General features: G+C 35.6%; 1 protein-coding gene across 1 annotated transcript; it reads right to left on the bottom strand.

The window, feature by feature from the left end:
- Window positions 1–171: 171 nt before the first annotated feature.
- Window positions 172–11,750, bottom strand: slc22a7b.3 (solute carrier family 22 member 7b, tandem duplicate 3). Its single transcript, XM_056235104.1, has 10 exons — window positions 11,265–11,750; window positions 8,957–9,060; window positions 8,689–8,843; window positions 8,420–8,588; window positions 6,459–6,582; window positions 6,249–6,355; window positions 2,591–2,805; window positions 1,695–1,803; window positions 758–964; window positions 172–489 (listed from the first exon to the last, which is right to left on the bottom strand). Exons 1-10 carry the CDS (start codon window positions 11,643–11,645, stop codon window positions 411–413), a joined length of 1,650 nt encoding a protein of 549 aa, XP_056091079.1. The 5' UTR covers window positions 11,646–11,750; the 3' UTR covers window positions 172–410.
- Window positions 11,751–12,367: the final 617 nt, after the last annotated feature.

Below are 12,367 nucleotides of genomic sequence, written 5' to 3'. Positions count from 1 at the left end.
TGCATGTATTGTAATTGATAATCAGAAATGGCCACTGGCATCTTAAAAATGAATACTAAACAGTCCCCACTCAAACACACACACACACACACACAGGCTCTCTCTCTCTCTCTCTCTCTCTCATTTTTCTGTTTTTTTCTTTCACAAACACAGATCCACAATTTCAGTGTATTCATTCACAACTCCATTTAATCTTATTTAGAAAATCTCTAATTATTACATGGCACTGGAGAAATTTGTAAGTCTTATAAAAAAATATTTGTAACTAATAAAAAATATTTTAAAAGAACTTTAGAATTATTCTTTCATTTTTGTGCGCATTTACTGTCTTGGAATCTGAACATGACACTAAGCAACAGAACATCAGTGTGTATTATAAATTTGGTAAAAGGATTGAAAGTACACAAATCTCAGTGGTCTTCAGTGGGTTCATTCATTTTCATTTTCTCCACGTCCTCCTGCTTGTCATGATGTTTAATGAGATTTTTCCTATTCAATATGATAAAAACACATGATTGATTTGGTTAATGAACACAACTTCAACTTTCCTTGTATGTTTCCTTTAAGTGTTTTTAATAGAGATTAAATGTACCTATATTGATCCTAATATTCAAGCTAATTCTCTTAAAATAATCTTAAAATAATTGAGTGGTTTGTGTTTTACATGCTTGACTCGACAGAGTTACTCAAATGTTCAGCAGTGTGTTAAATACAAGTCTTCTATAGCTGCTTTAACAAAATATAGGTTATGACTCACCCAGTACCCTCGACATCCTCTATAGTCTCGGGTAGACACCTGTCTCGTGTCTCAGGTAACTGCCAAGCCACCAGACAAGCGACGAATGCCACAGAACACAGGATGGTCTGAGAGAAGTGACCCCAGAAACTGTCCAATAGCAGGACTAGAGGAGCCACAGACACACCCAGACGGGCCAGGAACGAGTTATAGCCCATCCCATTTTGCCTATAGGACCCAATCAAATCAATTCTTTATTTATATACTATGCATTGACATACATTTTGCACTTTGCGGTCAAAAGTTTGGAATAATAAGAAGTCTCTTATGCTCACCAAGGTTGCATTTATTTAATTAAAAATAAAAACAGTAATATTCTGAAGTAGTATTACAATTTAAAAGAACAGTTTATATTTTAATATATTTAAAAATATAATTTGTCCCTGTGTTGGCAAAGCTGATTTTCACTTTGGAGTTTCACATGATCCTTCAGATATTATTCTAATTTGCTGATTTGCTGCTCAAGAAACATTTCTTATTACTATGATGAAACCGTTGTGCTGCTTAATATTTTTTGATACAGTATCATTTAAAACTTTGAGGTAAGAAATATTTAAAAATAAAGCTCTGCTTTATTCAGCTCTGATCAAAAATTACAGTAAAGACATTTATAATGTTACAACATTTATATTTCAAATAACTACTGTTCTTTTAAATTTTATTACAGAAATTATTAAGCAGCAAAAACTGTTTTCAACATTGTTAATAATAAGAACCATTGTTAAAAGGTAATGGAGTATCAATATAAATAATGCAAAATAAAGTAGTGCAGTTATATTTATATCAAATAATGCAAATATAATTTAATTTTAGATAATAATAATAGTAATATAAAAATCAAGTAATTTAAATATTTTTGTTTGAAGTGTAAAATACACGTTTAATCATGTTCTGTTACCTGAGAACAGTGGGGTAAAGCTCCGAGCTGTATAATACAATTGTAGAAAAAGCAGCAACCGCGAAACCTTTACCCAGTACTGCCACCACAGTACGACCAATCCACTGATCTGAGTGTGAAAGAGATGATATTGAGCACAGTGTGTGTGACTGAATAAACAAATAAAAACCCTCTAGTAGTTTCCCCAATGAGTTCAAGTTGTCCAGCGCTTATGCCGTTTCTACAGTGTTTGTTGAACAATTACAGTGTTTTCGTAGGCTATACAGTTATCCAATCGACTGAGCGGCGTACCATGTTTGGGATTTTTCAGTAACTGTCATTTAATCACATGTACATACTTGTACAACCGACTGTTGAAATTGCTGATTTATTCAGGAACGAAACAAGGTAATGTCCTTATGAGTGAGGTTCATTTAAAAACGCTGATTCGTCGGCACCGACCGATAGCCTCATGGGCAGCGCGCCGACATATAGCGGGTGACCTGAGTTCGAATCTCGGCTCGTGGACCTTTCCCGATCCTGTACCCCGTCTCTCTCCCACCTCCCTTCCTGTCCACTCTACACTATCCTGTCACAATAAAGACAAAAATCACCCCCCCCCCCCCCCCCCCCCCAAAAAAAAATCTTTAAAAACGCTAATTCATTCAGGAACAAAACACCACTACTTTGCTCGTGCGCAACATTTTACTTTGGCTTAATTTGTTTGGAACGGTTTTCGTTGGCGGAGCAAAAAAAACAAGGTAACTGTCAATATGGTGTCTAAAATGTAGGCCTAATGCATCTTAACGTCTTGTTTATTCATCTGTTAAAATAAATCGTGTTGTTTTAGATATGCGAGAACAACAGGTCTCTTGCTCGTGTGATAATGTGCAATGGGTTGGTTTTGCTAGTCTCACCTTTGGGTATGAATATGTTGATCATAAGACTGATTCCAGCCAATAGATGAGCTCCTGCTTCAGTTTTACGTCTGCCGATCTTCTCCAGCAGGTAATATACGATCAGTTTAGATGGAACCTCAATGGCCCCATACACAAACTGAGTGAGGTACATATTTAGTCCAAAGCCTGTGATGTTGAGGCTTATACCATAGGTTATAGTGGCGACACAAAACCTGCAAGACGTGAAATGTCATTTAATTATAATTTATTATTCAAACAATAAAGTCTGTACTGTCCATGTTCTCTAATCTAGTGCGGCTGAAGGCGAAGTAAAAATCAGGATTTTGTAAAAGTTTTTTTTTTTTTTTTTTTTTTTTTTACAGTGAAATGGATTTTAAACAACTAGTGCAATGCCCGTGCAAAATCTGTTTTTAGTAATTGTTGGTTTGGTATGTTTGAGTTGCTGAATAGCCTAGGCTACTATTACACTACTATAATACTGCTACTATTAGAAGCCTAAACTCTGAGAAAACGATAACGTTAAGCGCACCAGAATAAATATAATATTCAGAAGTAAACCAGTTTGTGAATAGGATACTACAAATGATGGCTGTGAATAAAATGCAATATTCAGATATTTTTAAACTACAACCCTCTAATGTCAGAATGTTTATTTTTAAACGACAACCTTCTAAACATCATCTAAACATCTTCAATGTGTGCTTCTTTTACCGAGATATGCGAATGACAGACACACAGACAGACGTTCCTGTAATTTATAGATAGATGTATGTGTGTCTGTGTATATATTATATTTATATAGGTATACTGTATATTATACGCGCGTGTGTGTACTGTATTTTTTTAATCGCGATTAATCGATTTGACAGTATGTATGTGCAAAATCAGTTTTTGTGTGTTTTTTGTAATTGTTGGTTTGGTTTGTTTGAGTGCTCATTGTTACAATTATACAGCAAAGGTTCAGTGACATTTTTATTTGTGCATGGTTGAAAGCAAATACTGATACTGACATAATGACATACAATAAATATGGAAAATTGAACTACATGTATATTCATGTATACATGTATATTCTTTTCAAAAAAGAATCACTACTTTTTCGAAAGTGAATCGCTACTTTTTCTCGAAAGTGAATCGCTACTTTGTCAAAAGTGAATCGCTACATTTTCAAAATAGAATCAATACGTTTTCAAAAATGAATCGATACTTTTTGAAAAATGAATCGCTACTTTTTCAAAAGTGAATCGCTACATTTTTTTAAAAATCACTACTTTTTAAAAAGTGAATTGATACTTTTTCAAAAAAGAATCGATACTTTTCTAAAAATGAATCAATACTTTTTCAAGTCAATCGATACTTTTTCAAAAAAGAATCGCTACTTTTTCAAAATGAATATTTTTTCAAAAAAAGAATCACTACTTTTTCAAAAGTGAATCATATAATAACACTAATAAATGTATAATAACATGTAATAAACGTATAATTACACTGTAATAAATGTATAATAACATTGTAATAAATGTATAATAACACTAATAAATGTTAAATAACATGTAATAAATGTGTAATTACATTGTAATAAATGTATAATTACATTGTAATAAATGTATAATAACACTAATAAATGTATAATAACATGTAATAAACATATAATTACATTGTACTAAATGTATTGTACAATACACATTGTACACTGTAATAAATGTGTAATTACATTGTAATATTTTATAATAACACTGTAATAAATGGCAGACTTTCTGTGAACAACCTGGTTGTTAATCGATGGCATATGCTTTCACTGAAGTCATCAACCCGCTTTATTTTAAAGGGGTCATATAATGGTGCATGCACTTTTACAAGTTGATTGTACTGAAATGTGTGTTGGCAGTGTCTGTACACAACCATCATATAATGATAAAAATCCATCCAGTGGTTATGTTTTAATCTCCTTATATGTTTTCCCCTGCCTCAAATCGAGCCGTTCGACCGTGTGACGTCACACGCTCGGAAGCCCCTCCCACGATTGTTGATTGACAGGAGCGTCTCAACACAGACCCGCCCTCGCGGGCGAGATCAGCTCCATGAGAGAGCTGTCAATCATAGTCTGCGCGGACCGGCGCGGTCATTGTTGATATGCTGGAGCACTGTCTGCAGAATGGCGTCTAAGCGATTGTGGTGTTCTGTTCTTGGGTGTAATAACGAACACAGCAGTCATTTTAATGTTCCTAAATCCGAACCGCTGAAGACGCAGTGGCTGTGTTTGTTTTCGAAGGGAATATTCCCCACGAGCAACGTCAATGCGTTCATGTTTGCGCGAATCATTTCTCACCAGACTGCTTTATAGACGAGGATCAGTATAAAGCTGGATTTGCTAAGCTGCTGCTCATGAAAAATGGATCGGTAGCTGCTACCAGATATTCGTGTTCCTGCTGAATCTCCAGAAGAACGGAAGTGAGTGTAACGTTTTATTAAACTTTATATTAATATATTAATCTTTGCAAATCGCTAGCTGCACGGTTCACAATGAATGCGTCTAAGGTTTACACTCAGGGTACATTACGGCATGTTTTCTATGTATGACGTTCTCAATATAATTCATAATCCCACATTTATACTGAACAACGCGTTATGGTTATTGAGTTACAAATGGTGTACGCCAGAGAGCTCTGGTGTACACAGAACAGAGAGGCGGAGTCAGCAAAGCTCATGATCATTTAAAGTCATATGCACTGAAACGGCGTGCTGAAAACAGAGCTGTTTTTGACCAGGTAAAATAAGTGTTTTCTTACAATACTAATGAGAATTTTTAATTAAAGTATATTACAAACTTTTAATTTAGACCCTAAAGAATCATATTAGCTTGTACAAAAATGGCATTATATGACCCCTTTAACTTAGTTTATCTGGTGAGAAGGATCAAAAACTATTATATTTCTCCATCATCTTTAATTGGATTATATAATTTGCAATGCTTCTTGCAATTAGTTTTTTCCCTCATTAAAGCCGTTAAGTATCTGTTTTGTACCTTTTTGTCAAATACTTTTTTCCCTTAAAATCAATGTTTTTAATGTTGTGATTCACCTCTGGTTTGGTTCATGTCTTATACCTCTTTAATGAAGACGTAAAAAAAAAAAACGATGGAAAAAATTAATGCGAAAAATACTTCCAGAACCAAGACTGCTGAAAAAGTGGCCGGGCGGGCACTACTGCTCTCTAAAGTTAGCACATGCTCATTAGATGATTCACTATTCTTTATGTCTCTTCTTTATGTCACTATTCTTTAAGTCTCATCACATCAGCTTGTCTGAGAAAGTGTTAACGGCAGATTACATGGGCTTTTAAGGTACCTAACCTAGTTATTTTTATTGTTGGTGTTTTCTTCAATTTCAATATCCGAATTTTAGTGAGAAGAAGAAATATATATATATATATATATATATATATATATATATATATATATATATATTATATATATATATATATAACATTTAGATATTAATCTGCATATACATCTGTTCTGCTCATCTTTGCTCACTTATTTGAAGGCATTTTGAGTAAAACAGCTCTATATTTAATTAAGCACACAAACGAACCGGAAGCAGTGCAAACTGATTTACAGAATACGGAAGTTTGTTGCGCATAACCAGTTACACACCAAATGGTTCCTGTGAGCATAGCCAGTCTCCTCATCTTAGGGGTTCTGACAAGGTCCAGGTACGAATATTTTTTCTTTCCTTGATCTGTTATTATGATAGAGAGAGCCTATAGAAGAAAGACATAGCTATCGTTAGCCTACTGACAGACAGTTGTTTTAAAGTGACCATTTGCATGTACTGTAAAATCAAAAATATATATTTTCTCTCACCTCAGGTTTGATTCTTGAGATAACTTCCTCCTTGCGATTCATGACAGCACATTTATGAAGATAAAAATGAGCTCTTTCTGCCTTCCCATTGGCTATCAGCCACCGAGCTGACTCTGGAACCCACCTAGATAAGAAACATTTGCTCTATAAAACATTGTTAGGGGTCGTTCAGACAGAATGCATTTTTGCATTACACTCCTCTGCTTTTTCACAGTTTTCGAAGTAAACATGCACTATACTAGACAGACGTGTTTGACCGTTGCTCTCGCGTTTTCTGCATGCATCACATGCATGACACAGCATTCTAAAAACGTGGCACTCAAGTTAAAAGTTCATCTTTTAAAAAACGATGCTACGGTGGCCGAGAGAGCTCAACGCGCTGCAACTGAAGAAAACACATGCAAATAGAAAACAACGCGTGCAAATAGAAAAAAACACATGCAAATAAAATAAAACGCATGCAAATAGAAAAAAACGCATGCAAATAGAAAAAACCGCGTGCAAATAAAAAAAACCCCTGCAAATTAAGAAAACATCTTCATCAGTTTCACAACACACGTGTGCTCCAAATACTCACAACACCACCAAATACATAAACGCGCTGCAAATAACACAGAGCACAACGGAAATGTTTCCAGGGGAACCAAATAAGTGACGAACCCGGCTGGGACGTGCCGGCATAGATATCCATAAATCTATGCGTGCTGGTGCTTACAGCTTAAAATTATACTTTATTTATTTGTTTATTTGTTTGTGCAAAACATACAGAGATTACATTTTTTATGACATACAACTTGTATACAATGTACAAAATGTATTAACAATATGTTCAATGTCATCAGAATACAAATGAGAAAAGAACAATGAGCTGGAAACTAAAATAAATAAATAAAAAAGATAAAGAAGAAAAACATGAAGGAAAGATATTTATCTATACATCAGTTACACTGTACAAATTGTTTCATGTTATTACATTTTCATAAAGAAAAGTTTCGTAAGAAATGTTAGGTAATGTAGGGTCCAAAATTTTAAAGTTGAGACACAGATATATAACGCATATTTTAAAAGCTTTTTTTGTAAACTAAAAATAAAAATGTATTTGCATCCGTTATGTTAACAGCATCATATTTCTGTCGTAAGACCAGCTGATGGACACCGTGCTGCGTTGTCATGGGAACATCCCACGTTGTCTTTAGTTGCTCCCTTCATCAAGTGTGTTCCACACGGCTGCCTAACAGCCCACTAGAGCCTTGCTCACTCCAAAAGGGCTCTGCAAGCTGCCCTTCGAAGGGAGTATGGCATAGGGAAGCTCACGAGCAATAAGCATGTCCCAGCCGGGTTCGTCACTTATTTGGTTCCCCTGGAAACATTTCCGTTGTGGTCTGTGTTATTTGCAGCGCGTTTTCTGTATTTGGTTGTGTTGTGAACTTTTGCAGCACGTTTCCTTATTTGGAGCACACGTGTGTTGTGAAACTGATGAAGATGTTTTTTTTAATTTGCTGGTGTTTTTTTCTATTTGCACGCGTGTTTTTCTATTTGCATGTGTTTTTTTCTATTTGCACACGTTTTTCTCTATTTGCATGTGTTTGCTTCAGTTGCAGCGCGTTGAGCTGTCTCGGCCACCGTACGATGCTGTGTCCGAAAGCGCATACTAAGTAGGTACTACATTTGGTTTGAAATATACTTAGCAACTGTCAAAAAAGGTGTGTCCTATAGGATGAATATGTGTAGTAGGAATGAAATTCAGATGTGAAATTCATGTGAACCTATGGCGTGAGTTGCATTGCTTCACTGCCATTCATAAATCACCCACGTGGCCTCATGGGGTTGTAAAGTCTCCAGTGGCATGCACACTTCAGAATCCGGGTACTTGGACACATGCAGGGCATGTCTTTAGACATAGGCTGTACTGACTCATTTGTGCTTTAAATTAGACCGAAAGAATATGTAAGGCCCATTACCACCAGAGGACTGTGGACAGTAGTAAAGGTGAAGTGACGGCCACTGTCAGCCATCTCCAGTCTCTGATAGAGAACGCAATAAGAGACAATGAGGTGCTCCCAACAGCCCATGCCATACTGTCAATTATACATACTAGTCTCCTGTGCTGAATGTCCACCCACTCCACATCTGGAGAAAGACACGTATATACGATAAGGCCCTTTTCCTTTGTTTTATATTCACTTTCAATCATAATGAGGCATTGAGACTGAGAGAGAGAGGTTCTTACTGAGTACGGTTGAGATGATAATGATGCCAGTTATGGTGAATCCACTAAAGAATCTCAGCACTGCAAACATGATGAAGGAGGAAGAAAAGATGCTGGCCAATGCAAAAGCCATTCCTGATATATACGACACCAGCAGCATTGGCTTACGCCCAAATCTACAGGCCAAACAGAGTATGTTTTTTATACAGAACTGTTTCATTTCATGCTGTGTTCATAAAATGTACATCATTTATTATAGTACACAGATCTATTTTTAATGAAACATCACCTGTCACTCATGCCTCCAAAAAAAGCTGCTCCAAACATCACTCCGACGAAGAAGATGGTGGCCACAGCTTTATTCAGACCTCTGTTATCACATACTAGATCCCACTGTGAAATGAAGAGAGATGGAAAATAACTTTTCTTAAACAGTAACTGTTGTGATGAACTGCTTCATGAACTAAAAGACTTTCAAAACTAAATGTAGATGTGCATGAACCTGCAACCATTTATTTGTCACATTACCCCTCAAATTCCCCAACTGAAAAATTCATTTATTTATTTATTGGTTGGATGTCAAGGGCAGAGAGAAAAAAAAACTTGTCTCAGGTTAAGAATGTGCAAATGACTGAAAAACTATTGCTATTAAATTTGTTTTTTAATTGCACGTGCAGAATTCCTAGCCAATAATTACTACTGACTTGCTTGAGTTAATTTTATGTTAAATTTTAACTGATTTTGCTCAAATTAGACACAATGTATTTGAGTAGAGTTTATAGTGTCTTTTAATAGTAAGACAGTTTCTCTCTCTTCACAGTATTCATACAGTAAATATTGTTTTGTAAAACATTAGCATACAGCATTTACAGTTAAAAAAAAAAAAATATATAGCTTACACACAAAAAGTAGTCACTCATATACCTAATCTTCAGACCAAGTCTGCAAAACTGCTAGCGCATTATATGGTTTACACTCAGTTTGCAATTGTAAAACAATACATTAGACACATTATTCAAAACTAACAGCTCTTGTGTTTCATTTGGAAAACACTGCCATTCAAATGCCACATTCATAGTCCTCACATTACCTACACCTAATGATCATGTGTAAAAAAAAAAAAATACTTATACATTATTTGTTTATTTAGAAATCAAACCGGAATGTTTTGGGAAAGAAATAATTTTTACCCCCTTGCATTTCTGTTTAAAGCAAATACGCTTAATTTGATCACTTAGAAATAAAAAAATGTTACCCTTGCATTTCTGTTTATTTTGTAAATACTGTATGTACTGAATATGCATACAAGTCAAGTCACCTTTTGTCACGTTTTGGTCTTGTGACTCTTGTCTCTGTCACGTTTTGGTTTGTTCTTAGGCTTGTTCGACTTGAACCGGCGCTGCACATACCGATTAGTGTATGACATCAAAGTACCGCGAGAGTGATTAGAGAGCATACAGCTCCTTATGCTTTTGAAATGCTCTCGCGGTACTTTGATGTCATTAACCGATCGTTCTGTGCAGCGACGGTTTAAGTCGAACAAGCCTCAAGTCATGTTCCATGTCTCTCATGTGATTCCCTGTTTGTCATGTGATCCTGCCATGTGTCTTGTCATTGGTTAATCGTCTGTTCATTGTTCACAGGTGTCCCTTGTCCTGTCATTAGTCTGTGTATTTAAGCCCTCATGTTTGCCATCTGTCTTTGTTAAGTATTGTTTCCTGTAACCTCTGTTGTGTAAGTCTATGTCCATGATTTGTTTCATGTATTGATCTTGTTCTATGTTATTTTTGAATAAACACTGCACTTGGGTTCTCGTTACAACTTGCCTCCAGTGGATCCCTTACACCTTTATTTCTATACAATACATATTGTTTAAAAAATCAGCTTCACAACAACAAATTCAAATTATCATAATTCAAAGCAGCTCTAACAAGCCAAAAGTGTCATTATACAGCTCAAGTCAGTTCAGTGTTGATTCAGTTCAGTTCAATAAAAGTTCATCAATTGTGCATACATACTGTATATACAGTGTATTTGTGCACACACATGTACGTGTAAGTGCTATGACAAACTCATGCACACTGAACAAGCAAAAGACACGAGAGTAGTGTTTTACATTTTTCACATCTGCGTAGTTTGGCGTGTGGCTAATCATTTAATGGTTTGTGTGTAGAGTTACTACACAAAAACACATTTTTAAAAAGAGTTCAAATGTTATGTAATAAGTGTTTGCTTTTGCAAGAGATGTGTAATATTTTGCATGCTGTGTTTGTTTTGTGTGTAGAGTTTAGAGAAAAGGAGCCATAGTTTGAGGAATTGTGTAAGCAATTTTTTAACACTGCATTAACATTTGTTCATGCTAGTTCACAGTGCATTAACTAATGCTAACAGATACCAATTTTCTTTGTAAAAATGTATTAGTAAATATTTAAATTAACATTAAGGTTATAAATGCCGTGAAAGTATTGTTCATTGTTAGTTCATGTTAACTGTTGTTAACTCTAATGTAAACATTATAAATGAAATGAAACATTTCATTATAAAGGTAAAAAACGTTGAGTTTGTGAAGTGCAGCACCTTCTTCATTGAAATCTCACCTGTGTGGCAAGAGTGCTGATGAATGTGCTGTTGTCATACTCCCATCCATTCTGACACTCCACTACAGGACGTTCTGTGCTGCTGGAGGAGTTTGCCAACAGATGTAACTGAGGATAAGAAAACATGTGACAAGAAGCAGGAGTCCCATCTTCCTGCGCTGGAATACTGGCAGCCAGTTTCTGCTCCCGACTCAAATTCCAAAATATTCCCTCAGCATCCAGAGAGCTGATGTCACAATGGTGAGACGGGATGGCGGCGATAAAGTTGCTTAATAGAAAGTGGCACGGTATAGTGAATCGTCCTACAAAACTGATGCAAAGAATCATTTTCTGGAACCTGCCGAAGCCATTGATCTCCGTAATTAGATCATCAAACTTCATGCTTTTTATTGATGCACAGAATTCCCTCTGTGTCTTCTTACAAAATGCTTGGTTTATGTGCTGAGTTTTTATGGGATTTCAAAGGTTGGTAACTGGAAGTCAGATGCAGCTTGTACTTTGGCCATTAATAAAACTGCTGTGGTTGTATGTCTGTGTTTGAAATGTGTGTGTGTCCATATCTTCATATGATCTTTCATCCATAGTAGCTTGTCAGTAGGGGTGAATGATTTGTAAGTTGTTGTTAATGCTTGTATAAGAGTGTCTCGCCATGTGTGCAGTTCACTTGGTTAATGTGTGCGGACATTGACACCTTTCCTTACCAATGATATCTAGTCAGCAATGGCATTCTCACTAGCACAGTTTGGCTAGATTTGTTTCGTGCATATATGAATTAATATGTCATAAACAATCTCAGTCTGTTTTAGATCAATTTCCTCTTTGTAGGAAATGGAGTTTGCAGAAAAAAGGCAAACTTTGTCTCTGATTGCAAGTCATAAAACAACTCAAGTTACCCTTGCTATTATCCAACATGCAAAGAATTATTGTGCAAAGAATTTGTGGTTCAAAAAACTTCTGTATCAAGAGGATTAAATCAATGTTGCTGCCTTTAATTGGACATTTAACATTGTGTGTACTTACAGGGAAAAATAGACTCAAAGAAACCACTTCTATTAATATTCTTCTCTATAGATAAACACTAACAATCTGCATTTTATAAACAC

Source organism: Rhinichthys klamathensis, unplaced genomic scaffold (genome assembly GCF_029890125.1).
Source record: "Rhinichthys klamathensis goyatoka isolate OS25496 unplaced genomic scaffold, OSU_Roscu_1.1 h1tg000412l_1, whole genome shotgun sequence".
NCBI classification, from domain to species: Eukaryota; Metazoa; Chordata; class Actinopteri; order Cypriniformes; family Leuciscidae; genus Rhinichthys; species Rhinichthys klamathensis.
The sequence above is the reverse complement of the archived record's forward strand: the minus strand, read 5'-3'. Positions and strand labels throughout refer to the sequence as shown.

Bases quoted from the DNA above. Each gene is read 5' to 3' on its own strand.
- slc22a7b.3 (XM_056235104.1), bottom strand. From the start codon at position 11,645: ATGAAGTTTGATGATCTAATTACGGAGATCAATGGCTTCGGCAGGTTC. The intron at 2,806-6,248 runs GTGTGTAACTGG...CACGTCTTGCAG, and splicing joins ATGCTCACAGGAACCATTTG to GTTTTGTGTCGCCACTATAA. The intron at 965-1,694 runs GTAACAGAACAT...TGGGTCCTATAG, and splicing joins CTTTACCCCACTGTTCTCAG to GCAAAATGGGATGGGCTATA.